At 44.5% G+C, this 26,450-nt stretch overlaps 1 protein-coding gene across 7 annotated transcripts in view; it reads right to left on the bottom strand.

The window, feature by feature from the left end:
- Window positions 1-26,450, bottom strand: part of LOC137320848 (fibroblast growth factor receptor 3-like) — a 181,645-nt gene that overhangs the window by 76,332 nt on the left and 78,863 nt on the right. For all 7 annotated transcript variants that reach the window (XM_067982749.1, XM_067982776.1, XM_067982804.1 and 4 more), the window contains 2 exons: window positions 13,776-14,045; window positions 3,470-3,523 (listed from right to left, as the gene is read on the bottom strand). In XM_067982749.1, coding sequence (XP_067838850.1) covers window positions 3,470-3,523; window positions 13,776-14,045 — 324 coding nt within the window. The remainder of the gene's footprint in view (window positions 1-3,469; window positions 3,524-13,775; window positions 14,046-26,450) is intronic.

Genomic DNA, 26,450 nt, shown 5'->3' with positions numbered 1-26,450 from the left:
TTACGCCAGAATGGCACCACTGAGTGCACCAGAAGATAAAGGGACATTTTAATACTTGGTAGGTGAAGTTTCATACACAACCCTATATAATGAGGAAATAAACAAGTCGACAACTCCCATCGAGGTCGTTGAATACAGAGGCTCATTCACAAGTACGAAAGATCCTTAACTCGTGGAGAGTCTGTGGTGTGAAACACACACATAACTCACTCACAGCACAGCCTCTCCTGAGTTACGGGCCTATTACTCTGGTGAAAGAACCACCGCATTCATCGATCCCAGCCCAGCTCTGGCTTCTGCTAAACAGGAACGCAATGTTCTAATAGCTACCAGCAAGCAGCTTGTAGATAATAAGATGCCCCATTGCGACTCCTTAACTGGGGCATGGTTTCACAAGTTGCAACTCGCCCTCCAGTACCTTGCCCAACTGGTCATTGTTCGTACATTAGCTGCGACTGGGAGTATCAGCAGGCTAGTTGATCATTAATGCAAGCCCAAGGGCCTGATCCTGTCCTTACCTGATATCCGTACATGCACTCTTCAAGCAGAGCTTGGTCGGATATTAAATCAGGAGCAGGAACCCTGGATGATTTTCCTCTTTCAGAGGTGCTGAGCCCAATGTAGTGCCCTGAGTGCACAACAAATATCAAGCCTGCGCCTTCCAGGATGTTATGACTCAGCTGCTCACTGGATAAATTTTTGAACTACTGGGGCAATTTAAAACATTTTAAAAGGAAGAATTTAAAAAATATAACTTCTTTTTCAGATGTGATGCCACCTCAGTTTGATGTAAAAGATCCCATGGCACTATTCGAAGAGGAGCAGGGGAGTTCTTCTGGAGTCCTGGCTAACATTTATCCTTCAACCAATACAAAAAACAGATTATCTGGTCATTTATCTGTCTGCTGTTTGTGGGAGCTTGCTGTGCAAAAATTGGCTGCCGCATTTCCCTACATTACAACAGTGACTACACTTCAAAAGTACTTCATTGGCCATGAAGCCCTTTGGGATGTCTTGAGGTCGTGAACGGCGCTATATAAATGCAAGTTTGTTCTTTCTTTCTCACGTGTGATGGTTGGCTTCTACTTTTATTTGTAAGAAGGGACCTTGCCATTGATGCTGTGTAGTCCAAATTCCCCTCCCAAGTTAGACACACCATCCTGACTTGGACGTATATCGCCGTTCCTTCATGGTCAATGGGTCAAAATCCTGGAACTCCCTACCTAACAGCACTGTGGGAGAACCTTCACCACACAGACTGCAGCAGTTCAAGAAGGCAGCTCACCACCACCTTGTCAAGGGCAACTAGGGATGGGCAATAAATGCTGGCCTTGCTAGTGACACCCACATCCCATGAATGAATTAAAAAAATTAATTCTGCCATTGATTAGAATATAAATTAAGGGATGCTACATCTTGTGGTTCCCGAGAACAGGGGGTTAGGGCGTGTGGAAGACAAGCTCTCTTTTCTACTGTCCTTCCAAGAGTGCCCATTGCCACACAGGTGCAGTAAGAAGAGCGGCACTGCTCGGAGGTCACGGGATTCCCCCACCCCCCACAAGCACCTCAGCCCCAGAGTTTGAACACCGACACAACAGCTCCTTTAAATAGCACATAAATTCTGAACCAAGATTATTACCTGTCGCGTGTAACGCACACTTTCCCAAAAATGGTCCTTGGATTGGTTTATTTTCTTTTTCAACTTAGTGACAGGGGCTTGAACCTGTGATCTAGATTGTAAACTGAAACTGTCAGGAGTTGTCAGTGTAAAGAGTGAAGACCATCCCCATTTAACAACTTGGTGTCGTTAAACTGCTAAACGTTCAAGAGTAGGCCGCTGGCTGGCTGGCTTTGTTAAAGCTGTTATTAGTGTCCACCCTCCCAACAACGAGCACCGCAGGGAGGTGGAGCCACTCCGAGCGGAACTCATCTCAGTTTGCTTGAGCAAGTCTGAAAGAGAACCTTTCATGTTCTGTTAAAAACCTATCTCAGCCACAGCGTAAGCCCTTCAAATACCAGAATTACTTGGAACAGCTTAATTCTGAGATGTGGATTGGTATAGACGCACTCTTTCCTCGGGTTGTGGGTTCAAGTCCCACTCCTGAGTTTGTAATTTGCACTGACACACCACTGCCATGCTGAGGGAGTGCTGCACTGTCAAGATGAGATGTTGAGCCAAATCCCCTCTGCTTGTTCCAGTGGTTCAGGTAGATCTTCAAGTTCCCATGGCACTATTTCTAGTAGCACAGGATCCCTGCCAAAATTCCAGTCTCAACCACCGCTACCAAAAACTCATTAACTGGCATAACAAACATCTCATTGCTGCTTGTCAGACCTTGTTATGTGCAAATTGGCTGCCTTATGTGCCTACACAAGAGTGACTACACAATTCTAAATTAACTGAAGTGCTCTGGGACATTTCCAAGAGGTGTGATAAATCACTATATAAAAGCAAGTTTTTTTTTACGAGTTCATCGGATCGGCTTAAATTGAATCGTTGACCTATAACTCACTGCTGGACATTTAGCATCTTATGTACAGCATCAATAAGAACAGATTTCCATCGCAGTTGTATTTTCTCCCTCCCACCCCACTGTCCTGAGCACACTGATGCTTATTAGGATACAGTTTCTAGCAGTGCCTGCAGCCTCCCATTACTTCCCCAAATGGCCATTCTTCATGTGTGAGCTGTACAGTGCCAGCAGGCTATTCAACCATGGAAGGCATCACAGTTGAGCTTGATCCTCTCTTCAGCCAACTCTATCTCTCTTTCTCTCTTTCACATACGCACACACTCGCGTGCACTCTCTCTCTTTAGCAAGCATCACTGGGTAGTGATCAGGGATGGGAACCTTGGCTGGATACACCTTCCCCCTCCCTCCCTCCCTCCCTCCCTCGCAAACCAGAGGCAGCTATGATGAACTCCCTATTTTAAGCAGTCGCACAGCAAATATCCCAAAGAGTTTGAATTTAACAGATAGAATTCTCATTCACCAGTCCCTATGGCTTGTACACACGCTTTATTACAGAGTTATTAAAATTTAGAATAAATAAAAGAAAAATCACTTGTATTTCTACAATAGAGCTAATTTGCTACCAGCGGCGAGCCTTGCCCGGCGGGAGCACATATCGGAAATGCAGGTGAGCACTGTGGACGGTTTTCCGACTGGTAGCAGAAAGTCGGAAAATTAACCCAGTGCCTCATCACGCCAACAACATGTCTCAAAGCGCTTCAGACAGTGAACTGATTTTGAAGCGGTGACATTTGTTACATTGTCAAACGCGGCAACCATTCCGCATCACCAATATTCCACAAACCGCAACAAGATAAATGACCAGTTTTGACCATATTTGTCGAGAGAGGAATGCCGGCCAGAAGTTCTCAGCTTTTCTTCGAATAGGGCTGCGTGATTCTTAACATTAGGAGGTGGAAAAATAACGGAATTCTTCTCCAACGTTTGTACAGTACCTGTATCCTCAGATCCATCGTCATCATCTTCATCATCACCCGAAGACAAAGAATCTGAAAGACAAAAAAAAAACTCGGCATCAGTATGGGGTTCATTTCTAGAGGGACAGAACTGAAAAGCAAAGAAATTATGCTAAACGTGAACGGAACCTTGGTTAGGCCACACTTGGAGTACTGCGAACAGTTCTGGTCTCCACACTATAAAAAGAATATAGAAGCACTGGAGAAGGTGCAAAAAAGATTTACTAGGATGATATCAAAACTGAGAGGTTATATCTATCAGGAAAGATTGAGCAGGTGGGGGCTCTTTTCTCAAGAAAAGAGAAGATTGAGGTCTTTAAGATTATGAAAGGGCTTGATAGGGAAGACGTAGAGAAGATGTTTCTACTTGGGTGGGGAGACCAGAACCAGGGGCCATAAATATAAGATAGTCACTAATAAATCCAACTGGGAATTCAGGAGAAACTTCTTCACCCAGAGAGCGGTAAGAATGTGGAACTCGCTACCACATGGAGTAGTTGATGCGACTGGCATAGGTGCATTTAAGGGGAAGCTAGATAAACACATGAGGAAGAAAGGAATAGAAGGATATGCTGATAGGGTTAGATGAAGAAGGGGTGGAGGCTCGTGTGGAGCATAAACACCGGCATGGACATGTTGGGCCAAATGGCCTGTTTCTGCGCTGCTGTGCTGTTGTGTAATTCTTTGTAGCATGATACTACATCTGTAGTCAACATAAACTGAGGTACTGAACTAAACACAATTATTCATTAAGATCAAAGCAGCATGGGCAGGAAGACCAACAGGTGACAAATTTACTGAGAAATTAAAAGTTTAATGTCCAATTGTCGAAAAGAATCAATTGCAGCATTGCCATTATTTCTGACCCAGTGTTGTTATTCCCCAAGTATGTCCCCTTACTGCACCTCTTCTGATGGCTTTGAGTCATGTTGGAGTAGGTCTCTGAGCACCAGCAGCCCCTTCTGTTACCTCACCCTAGTGGCCATTTGTGTGTGAGCCTAGACACTGAATGCTGTGCTGGCTACTCGCTAAGGAGGGCATCACAATCAAGCCCAATCCTGTCCTTACTTGACACACGTGCACTTTCCAGCTGGGTGGCAATCAGGAATGGCTAACTTTTCCCATTCCTGTACCAGGGCCATGAAGACCAACCATGGTACCCCTAACAGCACCCGGCTCAGGTCGGCAAACTCAACACAGACCTGTGACTTTCCTGGGTTGTATGGCTCAGCACCACACCTTGTGGTGTGTTTACCTGTTCAATCATCAATGGAGCAAGTTGTAAGTTATACTGTTGCATTGAATTTTTATTAATTTTACTTCAGAAATGATGCAGTGTATCATAATCAGGTCCCCTGCCTGTGGTAAGATGGGGGGAGGGGTGGGAGTGTAATTTCAGTGGAGAGGCCAAGTTGACCAAGCGCTCTAATACCCACATAAATATAGAAAGGAAGGAAGAACTTGCATTCGTATAGCGATTTTCTTATCCTCAGGATGTCCCAAAATGCATCACAGCCAATGAATTATGTTTGAAGTGTTTGTCAATTTGCGCACAGCAAGGTCCCACAAACAGCAATGAATAAATGATCAGTTAATCTGCTACGGTGATGTTGATTCAGCCACAAATGTTGGCCAGGAAAGTGGGAGAACTGCCCTCGCTCTCCTTCGAATAGTGCCGTGGGATCTTTTACGTTCACCAGAACAGGCCTCAGATTAACATCTCAGATCCCTGAGTACTGCACCGAAGTGTACCCTAGATTATGGTCACATAATCTCTGGATTGGGGTTTGAGCCTATGATCAAAGAGCTTCAGTGAGTTGGTTTCTTTCTCCAAAAGAGTTAATGGGTACGCTATCTGAAGTATGTAGAGTAATTTTATTTATAATTTTTACGGCAGTTTTTATGAGCATATGAGCCACGGAAGTTAGACGTTACCTTTTAAGAGAAACGTCTGGTACTTTCAAAACAGTGAAGCTCTGTACACGCGCTGCACACCTAAACAGATACTGCATTTAGGTGCACTTTCACAGATCAGTTAAATCTGTCTCTGGCACGTTTCCCATGTCCTGCTTCCAGACTAATTCAGCATGAATTGGGGTTTTGAGTGAAGGAAGTCATTTAGGTCATGTTTTTATAGAACCGAACCTCTATAGAATCTCTCATTCTCAAATTCAATCTGTGCTGGGTTAGCAGATCTAGAGGGCACTATTATTGGCTTCAGCACCTCTGCACTGGGGCAGGGGAAAATCGACTAGGGCTCCCGGTCCTGATGACCATTCAGCAAACCCTACTGGAATCATGTGTATGAACGTTGGGTGAGGGCGAGATCAAGCTCAGTAATGCCCCTCTTCGGTTTGATAGCAAAAAGCCTACACGTGAAGGATGGACACTTGGCTGAGTGCTGCCTATGGAGTTATATGCTTGGCTGTGGTGGCACCTCCTCTTCCTCCACCTCAAAGTCACCCGGTCTAATTCAACCACTCACGTTTTGCCACAAATCATAAATATCGAGCAAATGGAACTCAAAACACATGAGCAGGGCACCGGTTTATGGCGACTGAATTCAGCAAGTCAAATTCCGCTTTTATTAGATGGGAATCTGTCATTTTTACTGGTCTTTGAGGAATCGCATTCTGTGATTCTGTCTGTTTGTACTGGCTCATGGTGACTGAATAAGCCAGATTCCGTTTTAATCAGATGGGATTCTGGCAGTTTTACAGGTACTTCCGAAGATCGAATGACCATGATTCTGACCACTTTTCTATGGAAACCGTGAGTGAGTGGCCTTGTTCACCAGTGATCATCTATTTTTTTATTTTACCTTGTTTGTGTTTGCACAACGTGTACGTGACTAATAGTAATGGTGGGAGAACATTACTGGAGTTACAGGCCAGGGCCTGGGAGGGAAAATAACAAATAAAATCCCTCCGCTTGTGAATGGAGTGTCACTGTGGGGTAGACCCTGGCCTGTCACTTCTGGGACCCAGGTTCAAATCTAGCTCTGCAAGAAAGTCTCCTCTGTAAGGGAGCTGGATGAAATGAGTTTGGGCAGTCTCAATCCAAGTGAGCTTGGGCCTACGGCACAAAACTGTTCCTAATTCGGCACTAATTGCCAATCTCACTATCAGCCCATGGCTCAGTGGATAGTACTGTTGCCTCTGAATCAGAAGGTTGTGGGCTCAACTCCCACTTCAGAGATTTGAGTGCACAATCTAGGATGACACTTCAGAGCAGTGCAGAAGGAGTGCTGCACTGTCTGAAGTGCCGTCTGTCTTCTCAGGTGGATCCCACCGCACTTTTTGAAAGAGAGCAGGGGAGTTCTCCCGTGCCGTGACCAATATTTATCCCTCAATCAAACATCAACAAATTGGCTGCCGTGTTTCTTACATTACAACAGTGCCTACTTTTCAAAAGCACTTCATTGGCTGTAAAGCGCTTTGGGATACCCTGAGGTTGTGAAAGGCACTATATAAATGCAAGATCTTTTTTTCTCTCTTAGTTAGCTCAGAAGACCAAGAAAGTGCTGTCCCAACGAGAGAAGTTGGGTCATTTATGTTCCCACTGGCAGTAGCACACATTGGCTGCACTCTTCAGCTGTAGAAGCACCTTAACTGGACTACGCAGAACCAGATGATCCCAGGTTCAATCCCTAGTCTGCGAGTTAGCTGGTCTGAGGCAGGCCAGCGGCTGAGTGCCAGGATTGGTCACAGCGCCTCAAGCGAGAGATAGCTAAACAGTTAACCAAGAATCCCTCTCTTGATCACTATTCAATGACTCTTTGGTACTCCTCACAAGGCTCCAGCAAGAATCAAGGCATTCAGAAGAGCGGAGAAATTTAAAATAAAATGCAAAGAACAGGCACCTTAATCTACTAGTTCTGTTTGGTTAGGCATGTATCCAGCTCTAAACCGCCAGTCCTGAAAGAGTTTCGATCTGAAATGTTAACCTGTCTCTTGTCTTTTCAGGTGCTGACAGACACTGCTCTGTATTTTCGGCATTTTCTGCTTTTGTATTTCCATTTTCCAGTTTGTTTTCCTTTCCTTGTGTGTGTTAAACGGGTTCATTCCATAATTAATCAGTGTTTCAGAATTTGTCGGTAATGGGGAGATGTTTGCTGTAGGGTATCCTAATTGAGAGGTTTCAATAATATTCAGATCAAAAGGGGCTGCATAGAAATGACATGGGGTATTTAGTGCTCTTAAAGTAGCCTACACAATACTCTTAGTAACCCACAACTGTATACAGAATTACATACAATGTATAGCACAGAAATAGGCTATTTGGCCCAACTGGTCTATGCCTCCTCCCCACCCCTCTTCACCTAACCCGATCAGCATTCTATTCTTTCTCCCTCATGTGTTTATCTAGTTTCCCCTTATTATTTGCACAAGTCTAGACATTTGAGGGGCAGACTGCTATTCGGACATGCTGAGTATCACAGCAGAGATGGATTCTGTCCTCTCCCAACAATACAGAAGCACTTTCCAGTCACTAGATAGTCATCAGGAGTGAGAACCTGGCTGATTCTTCCTCTCTCTAGCCAAGGGACACTGAAGCAAATGAAAGCACCCAATTACTGTCGAGATCAGTTAACTCAGCAAGGACCTTTGGCTCTGAATAGCTCAGCAGCAAACAACAATGTGCATTTACCCAAGAAACTATTGATGATAAAGAACTTGAATGTATACAGTGCCTTTCACAACCTCAGGATGTCCCCAAGTACTTCACAGCCAATGAAATACTTTTGAAATGTAGACTACACCTTCAACAGTGCAGCACTCCCTCAGTATTACATTGAAGTGTCATCCTGGATTATGTGCTCAAGTCCCTGGAGTGGGACTTGAACCCATAACCTTCTGACTCAAGGCACAAGAACTACCACTGAGCCACCGCTAACATATTACCTTCTGCTATTGAATTAGTATCGTTCCTTTAGTGCTATCAGAGACACCACTAGGCAGTACAGATCTTGATAAAGTCACTCCTGATAAGACAAACAATTTGCTGATCTTCCATGAGTTTGCAATAACACAGTTTAACTGTATTTACCTGACAGGTGCACACTTAAATGGAGCAGAAAGTGGATGAAAAATCTTTCACACAGAGAGCCCTCTTTCATCAGTCACTTAATCAGCTCCAGAAATCCCTACCAGTGTCGTGGACATTGTTTCAATTGAAAACAGCTGCTTGAATCACTTAGCAAGTTAAAGTGCAACACACCATAGTCCAGCCGATTTTTATTCCGTTGCTTAGTTGAAGCACGGTGTTGCTTTAATTCTGGTGATATGGAGACGGATGATGTTGGATCCACTCCCACCTGCAGGGGATGCAGGTCTGGGAAGGAGGGGATGCAGGTCTGGGAAGGAGGGGATGCAGGTGTGATCCAGAATTCAGTATTACGAGCGAAACCTAATTTACTTCAGCGGGATTCCAAACAAAGGATTAATCTGAGCACATAAAGCTCCACCAGCCCAGCTGGTTTCAATATCCACGTACTATAGTTAATCACCTTGCAATCAGTCATCAACAACTGAGGTAAGTGGATACCTGGGGCTCCTCGATATACTTGGCAATAAATTGGTCGACGCAGAACTTGCTCGTTATGAGGAAGTTGTCGCCCTCTCCAGAAAACAGACATCCCCTCAGATCTCCAAATACCGTGCAGTGCGATTCAAGGTGCTTTTATATCACAGAATGCTGGCGGGCACTCAGTTCTCCCACTGCTGTCTGCACATCTTACTGTAAATGGCCCAACATCCAGCAAATCGGTGGCATCGTAGGCCAACAAAAATGTGGGGCTATGAATCTGTTGTTAGATTAAGGCCACGCGTCCCTGTAAAATAAATGCAGGTGAATGGCTCCCTGGCATTTACACTCAATAGCAATGGGGTCTCCACATTATTGAGCAGAGGCAACGCCAGCCCCCACTGAAATGTTATAAAAGGGGGAAACAGAGAATCACAGGGGCCATTCTCTCTCTAAAAGAACCTGCATTTATATAACGCCGTTCATGACCTCATAACATCCCAAGGTGCTTTACAGGCAATGAAATACTTTTGAAGTGTAAACACTGTTGTAAATTAGGAAACGCAGCAGCCAATTCGCGCACAGCAAGGTCCCACAAACAGCAATGAGATAAATGTCCAGATATTCTCTTTTAGTGATGTTGGTTGAGGGATAAATATTGGAGGACACCAGGAGAACTCTCCTGCTCTTCTTCAAAATAGTGCCAAGTGATATTTTACATCCACCTGAGAGGGTGAAAAAAACCTTTGCGGGAGTGATCCTAAATTTACCCTTTACTGATTTGATCCTATATTTCTTTGTCCTAATTTTGAGATTTAATTTAAAGTAATATTCCGTTAACTATCTTATGTACTTGTAGATCACCTCTCAAACACTTCCTTTTCTAGGCTGAAAAGCCTAAGTTCCTTATAACTCAAACCTTTGACACAAGGGATCAAAGCTCTTCATAGTTCTTCTCTGCACAGCCTCCAGTGCTTGAATGTCTCCCTTGTGTCTCAGTGACCATGGCAAACTCGCAGTTTGTTATCATGTTGGAAGCAGGCTATTTGGTTACGGTAAGAATTCCTTGCTTGCATGCTGCAAATTCCTAAAGCTATCCCTTTAAGCCTAACTAGGCCCGCACAGAGCCACTATAATTAAACGTTGCTCCTCCAATGGCTCAGTGTATTAATCCAGTGAGTAGCTGAGCCATCTAGACTATGAAGGTCCCTGCCCTGTTCAGCCGGGGTGGCAGTAGGGGCATCACCACTGCTGGATTAGCGAGGGCAAAACTGGCTAGCGTTCCCACTCCTGATTGCTATCCAATGGCTCCTGCTGGAAATGAATGCGTGTCAATGTTAGAGGAGGGCAGGTTTGGGCTCGGTTGTGATCCCTTACCTTCATTAATAGAATGATAACGTTGCATTAGTCTGCCGACACTCAATGTCAAGACTCGCAAATGGAAAGTTGCCAATTGGGCGAAGTAAAGAAAGGCAATGGCAGCCCATAGAACCACATCCCAGCAAAGAATCAAAACAGAAGGAACAAGGTAAAATGGGGAGGAAAAAGTCAGGCAAAGATGATATAATCTATTTGTGCACATACACTTTCATGGACCAACAGTGAAAGCCCCTCTGAGTAAACATATTCACTGCTCCTATACCTAAAGGTGACATCATCCGCAGACAAATCAAAAATTCCTGCTCATCATTTCAGAATTTGCACCAACTTGTTCAGAACCTACATTCATGTGTTACCAGCACCAGAGGCTTGTATTTGTTTTTGATGCAACTTTGTTGAATGCATCCATGGCCTCACCCCCAGCCTCCTACAGCCTATGTTCTAGCCCGTGCCCCTTAATTCTCTCTGAGGCTATCCTCTTGTGCTTTACTCCACCATTTGTAACGTAGCTTTCAGCCATTTCAGCACTACTCTCCGGAACTTCCTGTGTAACTGCCTTAAATACTCTCACCTCACTTTTAAAAGTCTCCTCAAACCCATCCTGACTAGGCTTTTGGTCATCTCTCCTAAATCGTCTGCTACTGCTCAGCACTGTTCTCTTGGAGGAACTTTATGTTCATGTCATCAAAGGTGTTATACAAAATGCAAGTTTTTGTTGTTGCCGATTGATAAGGGATGGGCAATAAATGCTGGCCTCGCCAGCGACGCCCACATCCCGTGAACGAATGAAAAAAGAGGTCATTCCCAACTTCGTGCCTGGGCAGTAACCTGGGGAGTGGATCACTTGCCTTTCATAGAACTCGCCAGATTTACATTCTGTTGTTTTCAATAGAATGAAAATCAGCCGGCTTTTACAACAGGTGGGTGATCTACTCTGGCAAGTTACTGTCCATTCGGCCAGTTGAAACTGACCCCCTTAGAGTCAAGCTTACAATAGCACTGCCCATTTCCAGAGTCCAAATTTCATCAGAGAATCATTAAAATGCAGGAGGTTGTGGTAGAAATCTTATAGGTTTTGGATTGTAGACTTCACACTTTTCCCAAAGACCATTCCTTTTTAAAAAAAAAAGTTTTAGGCAAGTTGTTACTTATCCCAATATGACTGTGTCCCAGACTGTTTCCTACGTTACAACAGTGACTACATTTCAAAAGTACTTCATTGGCTGTAAGTCACTTTGGGACATCCTGAGGTTATGAAAGGTGCTATAGAAATGCAAGTCGGTCTTTCTATCTTTCTTTTGCCATCATCACTTACATCCAGAGAATAGATTTTTTAAAAAGTGGAATTGCCACACTGGTGCACTTCAGAGTGTGGGACTAAGGTATGTTATTAGGACAGAGTAGGAGCTTTACTCTATATTCTGCCCATTCCTGATTTGGGAACACGTGACACTTGTGAACAACTGTTGTGGGAAAGAAAGTCCCTCCCCACCCCGGGACATCTTTCACCCTAATGAATACAAATATTCACCCCTCCCCTCCAAAAAGTACTGATGAATCAAAACTGGTTGAGGCAGTGATTGGTTAAGCTGGGCCAAACAAACCGTGAAAGACCCACGTTTGATTCCTTGGCTAGGTTGGTGATAGTGGAACTACAAGAAAACTCAGGGTTAAGGAGGGGAAAATTGGCACGTGTTTCCATTTCTGATGGCTAGTCCAGCAAGCCCCGTTGTAAGTGAGTAGCCGAGATAAACAAACCATGTTCTGAGTGCTACGTGTGGGCTCTGGGTGGGCACAAGATCCAGCTCTGCTGTGACATCCTTTTTGGTCAAATAGCCAACCAGCACTCACGAATATTAGCCACTTGGGATGAGAAACTGAGCGATGAATGGTGCCAGTGGAACTGTATCCCAGCAAGGAGGGGGAAGGGGAGAAAATTGGTGAGGAAAAGGAAGTTTATTTCTTTGGTAAATTCTTGCTAAATATTTTGCAGAGCAAGTAGCTTTTACAAATGAATGTTAAGACTCACCATTAAGCTCTTTTTGCCTACATTTCTCAACATGACCCTGTTTGCAGTGACACTCTCCCTGCCTCCAGTGTCTATTCTTGACAGTGCTCATTGTCGATCAGATAAATGGTTTCCAAGGTATTTGATTACAAAATAATGTAGCCTTTTAGTGATTTCTTCATCTGTGGCTGACAACATCTGATGTAAAACTGCAATGTACACCTCCCCAGGGTGCGAGTGCTTACTGCTTAGGCTAATGCACTCTCACAATTTGTCTGCGGGCAGTATCCAAGGCCTTGGCAATGTCGAGAGATAGAAGCGCCCTTTAGATAGGAGGGATAAAAAGTGAGAACATAATAATTTTATTGCCTTTTTGTACATAACGTTTGGGGGGGAGGAGGTGGTGGGGGGGGGGGGGGGAAAGGAACATTTTAAACTTTCCTCAGATCCTCCTTTTGTTTTTCTTATCTTCAAAAGGTCTTGGAGTATTTAAAAGTGACCTGAATGAAACTTTCTTCATTTGAATGTTATGCCAGTATTTCAACAACTGATAAGTGAAAGTGGAGCCTTTATAGGTTGGTTCACCATGCACTTCAAGTCCGAATATTTCTCTGCACTTTCCAGTGTAACGACATCAGCATAATAAATATTGCAGGTAAGTAATCCTGATAGATGGGTTTCATTTTCTCCACACAATAAAAAGGTTCCCAGGCCTGCAATCAGCTTCTTTTTTTCAATTTTCTCTCTAGAATGTTCTGACTCCCGCTGGAGTACGGGTCCACAGATGTCGGCAGCCATGCTATCTCACCCAAGTAGCCATTTTGCAAGTCTGATGCTGATTTTTTAAATTCATTCTTGAGATGTGGATGTCACTGGCAAGGCCGGCATTTATTGCCCATCCCTAGAGTGGCTTGCTAGGCCACTTGAGAGGGCAGTTAAGAGTCAACCACGTTGGTGTATGACTGGAGTCACATATAGGCCAGACCGGGTAAGGACGGCAGGTTTCCTTCCCTAAAGGACATTAGTGAACCAGTTGGGTTTTTAACAACAATCCGAAAAGTTTCATGGGCAGTTTCCAGATTTTTTTTAAAAACTGAATTCAAATTCTCAATTTGAACTCACATTCTCTGGATTACTAGTCCAGTAATGTAACCATTAAACCGCCATACCCAGTGGATGTTTTTTCCCCCTCCCCAACCCAGGGTTGATGAGGCTAACTGTAACCTCCGAGGGGCTGGCTGCCTTTGCAGAAATCAGCTAATTCAGCGTAGAATCTGAGCCCAATTGGTCTATATTGCTCAGTACTACCATAGGACAATGCATTTACCACCTACACAGTCAGACAGCTGTGATTTGACAGTTAACACTCACCTGCCACTTTTATTGTGAAGTTGCTAAGAATTTCATTGGTGCCCCAGAGTTTGCAGGAATAAACCCCGGAGTCGTCATATGAAACGTTGATAAGCTTCAGCAGTCTCTGTCCTACTTGGGTTCTGTTGTTGGGCAGAATTCTAAGTCCGTCTTTTAACCATACTATAGCCAGCGAGGAACCTTGAGAATTGCAAGTAAGGTCCAGGGTATCTCCATTGCCGAGAATGAATTCCTCCAGAAAGGTGCGCCGGCTTCCCAAAGAATCTGTTCCTGAGGAGAAAGTGACAAGGTTTTAGAAGCTAGTTTATTAAAACATTTAACCTTCCCATTTGTTTCTGTTTTTCATCTCTTAAGTTATCCTTTCCCCCAACATCCTTCCTGAACTCAACCAGTCATCTGCATAGACTCCACAAATGCTGGAGACCCTCTCCCACTCACCGCTTTCCACCTTTTCTACAAGATGTTCTGACTGACACTTTACCATAGAATCACAGAAAGGTTACAGCACAGAAGGAGGCCATTTGGCCCATCGAGTCCACGCGGGCTTTATGCAAGTGCAATCCAGCTAGTCCCACTCCCCCACCCTTTCCCCATAGCCCTGCAATTTTTTTTACTTTCAAGTACTTATCCAGTTCCCTTTTGAAGGCCATGATTGAATCTGCCTCCACCACCCCCTCGGGCAGTGCATTCCAGATCCTAACCACTCGCTGTGTAAACAAGTTTTTCCTCATGTTCTTATGCCAATCACCTTAAATCTATGTCCTCTTGGCCCTTCCGCCAATGGGAACAGTTTCTCTCTACCTACTCTGTCTAGATCCTTCATGATTTTGAATACCTCTATCAAATCTCCTCGCAACCATCACTGTTCCAAGGAGAACAACCCCAGCTTCTCCAGTCTATTCACATAACTAAAGTCCCTCATCCCTGGAATCATTCTAGTAAATCTCTTCTGCACCCTCTCTAAGGCCTTCACACCTTTCCTAAAGTGCGGTGCCCAGAACTGGACACAATACTCCAGTTGTGGAGGAACCAGTGTTTGATAAAGGATCATCATGACTTCCATACTTTTGTACTCTATGCCTCTATTTATAAAGCCCAGTATCCCGTATGCTTTTTTAACCGCTTTCTCAACCTGCCCTGCCACCTTCAATGATTTGTGTACATATACCCTCAGATCTCTCTGTTCCTGTACCCCTTTTAGAATTGTGCGCTCTAGTTTATATTGCCTCTTCTCGTTCTTCCTACCGAAATGTATCACTTCGCATTTTTCTGTGTTAAATTTCACCTGCCACGTGTCCGCCCATGCCACCAGCCTGTCTATATCCTCTTGAAGTCTATCACTATCCTCCTCACTGTTTACTACCCATCCAAGTTTTGAGTCATCTGCAAATTTTGAAATTGTGCCCTGTACACCCAAGTCCAAGTCATTAATGTATATCAAGAAAAGCAGTGGTCCCAGCACCAACCCCTGGGGAACACCACTGTACACCTCCCTCCAGTCCCTCAGTCTGAAAAACAACCATTCACCACTACTCTCTGTTTCCTGTCCCTTAGCCAATTCTGTATCCATGTTGCTACTGCCCCTTTTATTCCATGGGCCGCAATCTTGATGATAAGCCTACCATGTGGCACTTATCAAATACCTTTTGAAAGTCCATATACACCACATCAACTACATCGCCCACATCTACCCTCTCTGTTACCTCATCAAAAAACTCTATCAGGTTAGTTAAACACGATTTGCCTTTAACAACTTCATGCTGACTTTCCCTAATCAATCCACTCTCGTCCAAGTGACTGTTAATTCTGTCCCGGATTATCGTTTCTAAATGTTTCCCCACCACTGAGGTTAAACTGACTGGCCTGTAGTTGCTGGGTTTATCCTTACACCCTTTTTTGAACAAGGGTGTAACATTTGCAATTCTCCAGTCCTGTGGCACCACCCCCATATCTACGGATGTTTGGAAGATTATGTTCAGTACCTCTGCAATTTCCACCCTTAATTTCCTCAACAACCTAGGAAGCATCCCATCTGGACCGGGTGACTTGAGGTTTGCACAAGTGCAGTTTCTTGGTTGTGAACATGACTTTGATGCCCCTTAACATGCCGCCGGCAGAACTATTTGTATTGGCTGTTGCCTGTAGTTTGGCACAGAAACCACATTCCTGAAGGTTTTATAGGCACAGAGGCTGCCCCCAGAGTTTCTCCCAGTAGAGGAAACCCTGTGGTATAAATGGGCCATTAACTGGCAGTGTAAAAGTAATGATCTACATCTAACCTCCCAGCATACTTCTAGTTATTTTCACAAATCATACACAAGATGTATTTCAGTGTTTGCCCCATAACTACCACATACATCTAGTCAAAACTCACATTTAGTTTTCAGTCCATTCATGCATTGAGCAATCACAGTCACACATTGCAGCAAGAAGTTGTTACTGCGGGTGATTTTCCAACAACAACCTGCATTGATGTAGTGCCTTTGACATCAGAAAAACATCCCAAGGCATTTTACAGAAGGAGTGACAAAGACCTTGGTCAAAGAGGTGGATCTTAAGGAGCATCTTAAAGGAGGAGGTGGCGGGGAGGTTTAATGAGGGAATTCCAGAGTTTAGAGCTTAGACGGCTGATGGTTTGACTGCCAGTGGTGAGGCAAAGGGAGTGCACAAGAGATCACAGTTGGAAGAAAACAGAGCTTCTGGAGGGTTGTAGGGCTGGAGAAGGTTACAGAGTTAGGGAGGGCCGAGGGCCATAAAGTGAGGGTGAGAATTTTAAATTTGAGATGTTCAGGTATCGGGAGCCAAAGTAGGTCAACGAACACTCTCTGTTTAGACTACATATGAAGAATCCTTACTTGTTTGCACGTGCTACCTATGCAACTGTACCCCAGCAAGATTCAAGACCTTCGAGGGGTCAAGGAAAGATTAAATGGGGGAAACAAAGAACATGACACTCTTGAGGAGCATGCATTAATTAAATTTACCTTTAATTGCAAAATAAGGAATAGATCCTTTAGGAAACACATCTGTGGTGTCACAGATTGGTATGTTAATCCTACGCTTTACGACAGCTGATGAGCAGCAACCAATTTGTTTTAGTGACAAGAGATTTGGATTTTTTTAATGAATGTTAATTTGCTGCGATGAACAGTTGCCTAGTGCATGTCTCGTGAATCTGGAAGGCCGCTCATCGTGAGCTCCAATTATGCTGATTAGTCCTCTTTGTTACAGTGCTTCACCGTACGAGACTGCGCTTAGCAACCGTAACCCACCCACCCAAACAGGCCTCGAGTGGATACCATCCACACTAAAATAACTTAAGTGCCTAATTGTTGAACAGAATTAATAGCATTCAGTGGCACCAATATATACTACTTTAATTTGGGGTGGTGGTGGGGGGAAGGGAGACTGAGTGTGGCACAAGGAAGAAACTTAAGCCATTATATGTGCTTAAGTAACACTAAATAGCTCGAAGAAAAACAGCCATGGGTACATCTGTCAACAGGTAATCACCGAGCTGTATATTTTGGCCCATATGCTCGTACAATCCAACAACTCAGGAATATGCCTAGACAAAGCAAAACAAATAAAACAGAGAGGTAACATAAAGCAGCCTTTCATTCAGGCACAATCTCCTATACATAGCAAACACCGTGTCATTGCATTTTGTATGTATTTTCTTAACAGCAATAAGTGCCGTCTTGAAAGGCTGTAATTCTGTTAGGTGAGGTATGCTCAAATATTTTTTATTTACCGGAATACCGGTATATTAGAAAAACAATTTTTTTTTTCAAATGAGTCCTCTTAATCCCGACGCACAGCTGAAGCAGCCCACCAGCGTGTGCCCAGGATCATTAGTCATTCTGACAGCGATTGGCACAGCCAACGGTTTGAGAAAATGCAAATGATTCCATCTTGCACCATACAAATCTGTGCAATTACACACAGTATGGGAGCGGTTTATATGTGTGAAAGTGGAAGACAGGGACTTGGCGTGGGGAAGGCGACGTATCGAGGACTAGAATCTTAAGTTGCTGAGGCCAAATTTTCCTTGTGCTGGTTCCAGTTCCCTCAACTGTTTTGGTGAACAGCGTGTACTTTCTGCTTGTTTTGTTCTGTACAAAGGTTCATTGATTTCGCCATCCCCCCAACCCCTTCTCTGTTGACTTTGATAAATGCTATTGTTACGTTGGTGATATGAGCCCAGGAGAGCTGGCCCAGCTCAGTGTGATCAACCATACACCAAACACGAACCTGGAAGCTGGCTCAACTTGATAAACATGCTGCTCCCTCCTCCCACCCGATGGTAGTGTGGTAACATGGCATCCTTTCACATTGTCTTAATGGGATTTACATATTGTCATTCAGAATAGAATAAAATAAATTCAAATTCCAGGAGTGAGCTGCCAGTCTGCTCACTTCCCAACTAATATAAAGAGATATCATCACTGCCTAAAAATCATTGACATGTTTTTTTCCCCACAGTTTTGATCAACACACAGTTCAAGCTCAGGTCCCTGATAGCTCGGTGGGTATAGGCACTGCCTAGTGCGGAACTGAGTTTACACACAGGCAAGTTTCTTGGTTCAATCCCTAGTCTGTGTTAATTTAGCTGATCTCAGGCAGGTGGCTGTTACGATTGGCCTCCGTCCCCTTGGTCCAGGGAGGGGAAAATGAACCAGGTACCAACTGATTTCAATCCACACACTTCTGGAAAGTGCACATGTGGGCATTGGGTGAGAACAGAATCAGGCTTAGCCATGATGCCCGCACACAATGGAATATCATGTCGACACTCACTGGGCTCATACATGAAGAATGAGCTGGTGGGCGAGGTACTGAGTAGCTGCTGGATGGTGGATGTGTATCCCAGCATGAGTCAGAGTGTTGAAGAAAGGAGGGGGGAGGGGAGAACTTAAGGAGGAAAAACCATCACAAAAAGGGTCACAGAATCATAGAGCATAGGGGGCCATTCAGCTCATTGTGCCTGTGCCGACTCTTTGTAAGAGCTATCCAATTAGTCCCACTCCCCTGCTCTTTCCCCATAGCCCTGCAAATTTTTTTCCCCTTCAAGTATTTATCCAATTCCCACAGATGATCTTTCCTCTTCCTTTTCTGATTCAGGTTTTCAACGACCACATGGAGTGGGGTCTCTGGAGTGCTTAAAAGTATTTTACAACAACCGCTCTATTTGTTTAAGATCTTTTATTCAAACACATTGATTGTACTGCTAAATTGGTGCCAGAATGAAGCTAGCCTAGACTGTACTGCTGGCAGCATTATCCACCCGATCGTCCCCAAACCAGGGTAGTAAAACCAGGTGTAAGGACTCAGCCTTTAAACTGGTGTGGGTATTAAACCAGTGCCACTGTGATGCAAGACCCAGTTCACCTTGAATATCTCCAAGCAACAAGGGACACCACTCTAGTGCCTTCAAGTCACCATACCAGCATCTCTGTACAGTAGCTGTACAGCGTAAAACAGTGCAAACCCCCTCTCCTCGATCTTTCCCCTCAATCTCAGACCAAACCTGCCTAAGTTACTGCTGGTAATATAAATGTACTGTAAACATGAATCCGCCCATCATGTTATCAGTATACACAGCTCTGAACTATTACTGCAGTATTTTAGTATTCAGACCTCTCCTACTGAACTGTAATAAATCACTAGACTAAGGGAGGCATGGGATGGAGTTCAGGAGTAAGACATTTTTCACCTCCCTGACCCAAGAAATACTGAGGCCTGTATAGCAATGTCAATGTCTAGTGTGGACTTACAGACCTGGATGATCCCAGGTTTGATCCCAATCAATACTGATAAGCTGATCCCACCTTAGGGCAATAGGAGCACTTCAACTGGCTTCAATCTCTCTAGGAGAAGAAGGGAAAAATATACATCAGCCAGGATGTGGCCAGTATAAGGGGAGATTTAATAGACTTGTTCAAAACTATGAATGATTGTGATGGAGTAAATAAGGAGAAACTGTTTCCCCTGGCAGGGGTGCTGGTAACCAGAGGACACAGATTTAAGTTAATTGGCAAAAGAACCAGAGGGGAGATGAGGAGAATTTTTTTTTACGCAGCGAGTTGTGATGATCTGGAATTCACTGCCTGAAAGGGTGATGGAAGCAGATTCAATAGTAACTTTCAAAAGGGAATTGGATATATACTTGAAAATGAAAAAATTGCAGGGCTATAGGAAAGAGAGGGGGAATAGGACTAGCTGGATTGCTCTTACAAAGAGCCGGCATGGGCTCGATGGGCCGAGTGGCCTCCTTCTGTGCTATAACCATTCTATAATTCTATTCCCTTCGATTGACGTTTGCTCCTATTAAAATGAATGGCAGCTGCCTCCCACTCACCAGCTGCACGACGTGTTTGGAGTACTACGAGGTCACAGAGGGAGAAAAAAAAGTCAGAGTGTTATTAACAGCAACAGAACAAGCCCCGCTGCGAACCGTACGACAGATTTCCTCCAGGCTGCAGCAATTAACTTTTATGGACTTTCGTTGAATTAAAATTCAAATTAAGCGAATGTAAGTCTATAAAATGTTACTATATTGGTCTGGGGGAATCAATTGCATAATTTTCAGTAAAGACTGTGCTGGATTCTATGGCTGGTGCTAGTCAAAGGCCACTGGAGAGCTGCCCTGAGGGCTCAGTTGGAAAATGCCCCAATTTTCTTCATTCCACCATTGGCGGCCATACCTTCAGCTGCCTAAGCCCTAAGCTCTGGAATTCCCCCCCTAAACCTCTCCGCCTCTCTATCTCTCTTTCTTCCTTTAAGATGCTCCTTAAAGCCAACCTCTTTGATCAAGCTTTTGGTCATCTGTCCTAAAATCTCTCAATGTGGCTCAGTCCAATTTTGTTGAAAATCACTCCTGTGAATCGCCTTGGGATGTCTTACTAGGTTAAAGGCACTATAAAAATGCAAGTTGTTGTTTGTTGTTGCTAGGACCGTACAGACCAGGAAGGCCCCAGGTTTGATTCATAGTTAAAGGTGGGGGGGTGCAGGAGGGGGGTTTAAGCGAGCTTGGTGCCACTGGGTTAGAGAATGGGAAATCGGCCTGCATTCCTGACTGCTATCAAGTGACCCCGGCAAGAAAGTGCAGGTGTGCATGTCAGATGGGCTGAACTGTGATGCTGGAAACGGGGATAGTCAGCGCCAGTGGAACTGTACTGCCACGTGAATCACCAAGAGGGAGAGGGAGAAAACTGAGGGAATTATTTATTTTAAAAGAAGTAGTGATGGTGTGGTGCGTTGGGGACTCTGCGAGTTCTGAGTGTCGGCGTGCATGTTGGAGCTTAAGATTCCCTTTGAGTTAGTCTCAGCAATGCCAAGATGGGGAGGCGCTGACAGTGATATGAAGATTCGGGGGCGGGGGGTGGAATCAGCTGGCAAGGCATAAACAAAAATCACGCCCAATGTTTCTCTTTGTTGGTGATTTCCCCAAGGTATGTAACGGGCTGGTGTCTTTGGAACAGAGAGGCTATGCAGCCTGTTCCCAGACTTCTGCCAGTGTTTCCCTCGGCTGCTCACTGGAGTGTTGGTCACAACCAAGGTCGAAGTAATCCGCTTGACTTGCTTTCCTCCTTCCGGGAGATGCTGCAGGTTCCACTCGCTGGGGCTCAGGTTAGGAGCTGAGCGGAGTGCTGGGTTGAAACCGACATCCTTGCACTCTACATAAGTGACTGCTGGCGTTCAAACACTCAGCACCACAACATCAGTGCTACCGCAGGCATGACCAAGCTCCAATCTGTGCAGAAAAAGGGATCAGAATTCCATGGTGCTGGAAGTAACCATCCATCCCACCTGTTCCATAGGGCGCATTCACATTACAAATATAACATTGGTGCAAAATGGTTCGATTTGCACAGACACTGCTGTTATAGTGTAAATGCAGTCTGAATCCAGAGTCGAGGCCTGACCTGACAATGGAGAGAAGTGGAGTGAGACTCGCTGAAGGAAGCAGTGACAGCTGCTGTCACTTGTTTGAAAGCCCTTTTCAAGCCTGAAGGCAGACACCATCCACAGGGCCATCTGCACCTACTTAGAAGACGTGATGCATGTTCCCATCACAAGCTGTGTTTTGAAATGCTGTCAAAAACACAGATACCAACAGCACTTACAGCGACAGGAAAGTTCACTTATAACTGCCGTGCAGGCGTGTCCCCCATCCAGCTACGCTCCAAGTCTACTGTTTATCTCCATCACCTTCTTTGTGTCTGTTTCCATTTTGTGGAGGATCATAAGCACAGAAGCCAGAGTCTACTCTGAACAAGCAGTGAAGAGAAAACGTAGACACCACTTAAAAGAAATCGTTCTGGTTTTCTGGAGACATTTACATGGTGTAAATTAAGGCCTCTGGCATTGACCCTGCCAGTTTACTGTAGGGAATGGAAATAAACAGATGATTGTCGTGCCACTCTGCTGTAAAGTAGGGGATTCCCAATAGTTCATTCCAATGCCTAGTGCAGTACTGAGACGACACACACCAGGATAGTGAATGGAATCATTTGATCTTGGTCAGGTTGGCTTCAAGGTTCCTCATCCTGACTGCTACCCGTTGACCCCACCCCCACCTCCGGGAGGTGGACACTTCATGAGGTGATTGGACTTGGCTGGGATGACTCCACCACTGACTAACTCACTATCCATGGCCACACATAATGAATAGCCACTTGGGCCAGGCACTGGAGGTCCGTTTGGTGCCTGTGGATCTGTAGCCCAGCAAGAGTTAACAGCTTCAGAACAGCAGGAAAAAAATGAGAGGAGTTTTTAATCCAATTGTGTTTTTTTTTTTAAATTGCAGGTGGAATAATCTGATCTGATTATGTTGCATACTTTCTTTCTCTCCATCATTTTTTTCCCCTTCTCATCTCCAAGACTTTGGTTATTTCATGGTATACAGTTCCACAGGTGCTGGGTGCCTCCAGTACCCTGCCCAAGAGGGCATTATTGATGGGTGAGTTTTGACAGGGAGTGTTGGCAGGCTAATCAACTGCTTAGGGCACTGCAGCCGAGCCCAATCCCGTCCTCATTCAGCATCCACACGCACACACTTTCAGCAGGGATTGCTCAAAAGGGATCAGGAGTGGGAACTCTGACTGTTTCCCCCACCCCCTCCTTAAACTAGTGGCATTATGCCCAATTGTGGCATCTATACAACGACCCACTGGAGATCAAGTACTCAACTCAGATAAGAGATTAAACATGAGGCCTTGCCGGTCTGTACGGCTCAGCTACTCACTGAATAAACTCACTGAGCCATCAGAAAATATTTCTGCATTCTTCTACGGAATTACAAAAGCTAAACTAGAGCTGCTCACTGTTTGAAGGAATGACTTGTGCTGATTCGTAAAGGGCAGCCTTTTAGAGATTGGTGCGTGACCTCTGCCAGACACTGCTGAGGAGCCGAGTGCTTGTGATGTAGAGTGGAAGCCTAAAGTGGTTGGCTATCGCCTAAAGGCACTCAGCTCAGCACACTCAACAGGCAGATGCTACTTCGATGAATGCTCTAAATCTTCCTTCCCTCCTTCACCAGTCAGTTATGTTATGCGACTCTTCAATGAAATCTCTATAAGGGGGTGGGTTGAAATCATCTGAAAGAAGATCAATCTCTTCACTCCCTCCTGGCACTGTGTGTTTTTCTTTTCCTCGAACAGCCTTGATAATTGGTTTTCTATTTCATTAACCAAGTAGAAAATGAGAGTATTGTATTTTAAACCACAAGCAATTTGAAATTGCTTTTCATTCATTTTACAGTAACATAATCATCTGGGATTTCATGAGCAGATTGTAACCACCAGAAAGCAATCATCAGTTTTGCAATTAGCTTTGTATTCGTTCAAACTGTTGATATTCACGGAGAGCCTCTGTGCCCTTGTTTATGTTATATTTACACAACGTAGGATTCGACAATTGTTTCTGGTGATAAATTTATTATCATAAATTGATTTTCGTTATTTATATTTCTCTCACTGTTTGGTTCTCATGTGTACCCCTTCCCTCACCGCCTTTATTCATTTCTGGTATCCTAATCTCCTCTCCTGAAGGTGGTGACTGAAGGTGGGGGTGGGAGGGGGATGTTTCCATGGGGTTGGGGGCTGTAGCCCTCAAATGTCTCACTCAAGCCCATTCTTCATGTCTGGGCCTGTTGCAGTGAGTTTGGTCAGACTGTCGGTAGTGAGGGAGAGGGGCTGTGGGTGAGAAATCATTGCTATGTTCACGTCCTTACCCAAAGTCCACACGTTGCTCAGTTAGTGACTGAGCCATAGTTTCAGGTTCTGTCGCAAGTTAGTTGATCTCACCCCAGGCGGCTACAGTTCGTCTCAGTGCCCTAGGACCTGTGACGCGGTGGGGGAACAAAATTCAGCCAGGGCTCCTGATCCCTATCCAGCGACTCCTGCTTTTGGAAGTGCGCACATAAGTCAGATAGGATTGGACTTGGCTGTGATGCTCTCCATGGTCAAATAACTTGCCGATACTCAAGGTCAAGTCTTTTGCACGAAGAATGACCACTTGGGAGAGTTACTGGAGGGCATTCGGCAAATGCTCAGCAAAGGATGAGAGAGAGAAATAGCAGTGAAAAATCATTAAGCAAAAAAGTGATCATGACTTGGCTGCCTCAGAGTCAAACAAATACACCTCAAAGACTGTCTACTGAGAGGGACACATCATCAACAGGCACACAGTGTAATGCAACATGAGGAAAGATGTAATTTAAATACAGGCGGGCCTTCTCTCATTAGTGTTCCTACACAAGCTGCTTTTATATTGCTCTCCTAATTTATATGCCTGGAATCTGGTGTTTATGTTGGTAAATCATTCTGTAGCCTGCTGAAAGACATGGATTTAACAACATAAACTCCTGAAGCCAGCTCACGGGCAGCAGAACGTGAAACCAGCTACCAGGAATTCTGTGCTGCGGGCCCCATTTCCATCAGGAACTGGGTTGAGACGGGCCAAACACAGCCCACGTGGGACCCTTATAACCGTCAGAGAGAGGAGACTTTTATCCCATCAGCGTGGGCTAGGTTCATAACCCAGGTCTCAATAGGCAAAAGTACAGGGTGGTACCCTAGTGCCGCGTCCTGCCCCTGAGGAATCTCCCATGTTATCTTATCTTTGCAATTCCTCTATTGCTTAGGACGGATCACTAACTTGTCCCAGGCAAATATTGCATTGTTTCAATTCTTGAAGAATAACTTTATCCAGGGTAAGCAAAGATTAGTGTCTTACCAGCTGTTCTGTGATAAGATTTTGCTCAGTATTATCTTATCAGGCTACGCAAACATCTTGCGCACATTTTGGAGTCCTTTACATTGCATTGTATGAGAGGCTTTATCAATATTAATGAGGCTAACAGGCCAGATTCGTTTGGGACGGTAGATGTGGTCCAAGTGTCTGCAGTACTCACACCATCACCTTCAGCTATTTCAACAAAATACTGGTTAGTGCATCGTATGAGTGCCAAGAGAGGCCATGTGTTTTCTCATTTCTAGAAAGAATTTTCTAGAAGCTTGAAAAACACAGGCCTGTTTTCTATAAGCACCCACAGCAGAATTACACACTAAATGGATCTGGCTCCGTTTGAATTCCTTAAAATCTCCTACCCTTTCCCAAAGGTCCTCCTCCAGCTATCTCCCAAAGATAAAACCCAGGTACTACTACCACTAATGCCCTCTCTGCACAGCAAACACTTGGATAAAACATCAGTCCATCTGCGGGACACAAGCCAGTTGGAGTTGATGATACAGTCACCTGCTGCAGTGTAGTTACGAGGCAGTCCGAAGCCTTTCCTAGAAGTGTACACAAACCAAACACCCTCAGCTTCAGCTTGAATTTTTAAATGTTTAGTTACCAAAACTTACTTAAGTTTTCAGTCACTACTTTTAAAACCGAGCTAATAACATTGGGATGACCCAGGGGTTGTGACCCTGATGCTCAGCAGAGACCAATCAGAAATGAGAGGAGGGATCGGCAGTCAGATGGTTACGATGGACCAATTAGATCACTGCAAAGGGACACAGCCCACCGATCAGTTTGCTTTCCATAAAGCAACATAATGGCCCAGAATTTGCTGTAACCGGTCAACGACGGCATCCGCCGTTAGTTAGACTTGCCCGTGCCTGTTTAATCTTCATGATATTTTGTGTTGCAAGTTGCTGCAAGTGTGAGATGGAAACAGCGCGGCACCCTCTACAGGGCATCTGGGACTTGAGTGAACAGGGCAAGTTGCTGTCTATCTCCTTCACCAAACAGATTGAAGGATTGTGAAATTAACAGCGCAAGGACTAAGAAGGAAGTGTAAGTTAAGAGTGGGTGAATTCAATGTCAACTTAGGTACAGAAAGAGAAATAAAGAGAGGGAAAGGAAGATTGGATTAAGAGGGAGAAAAAGAGACAGAAAGAAAAAGTAAAACAAAATAAATTTAATTTTAAATTTAAAAAAAATCTCTAACAAACCTGAAGGAATGAGACTCCACACTTGTAATAGTTAATTTTCAGTGTCAGAGAGGATGACTGGCAGTAATTAACACTTATCACCTAGTTAAAAGGGTACTTAGACTGAAATGACGACTTAATTTTCTGTGACGAGTTTAGTTCGTGTCTACTGCGCAAATGCAGGAACTTCACACCTTTCTATGCATTTCAATGGTGAGGCAGACAGCAA

This window comes from Heptranchias perlo, chromosome 1, assembly GCF_035084215.1.
Source record: "Heptranchias perlo isolate sHepPer1 chromosome 1, sHepPer1.hap1, whole genome shotgun sequence".
Taxonomy (NCBI): domain Eukaryota; kingdom Metazoa; phylum Chordata; class Chondrichthyes; order Hexanchiformes; family Hexanchidae; genus Heptranchias; species Heptranchias perlo.
The sequence above is the reverse complement of the archived record's forward strand: the minus strand, read 5'-3'. Positions and strand labels throughout refer to the sequence as shown.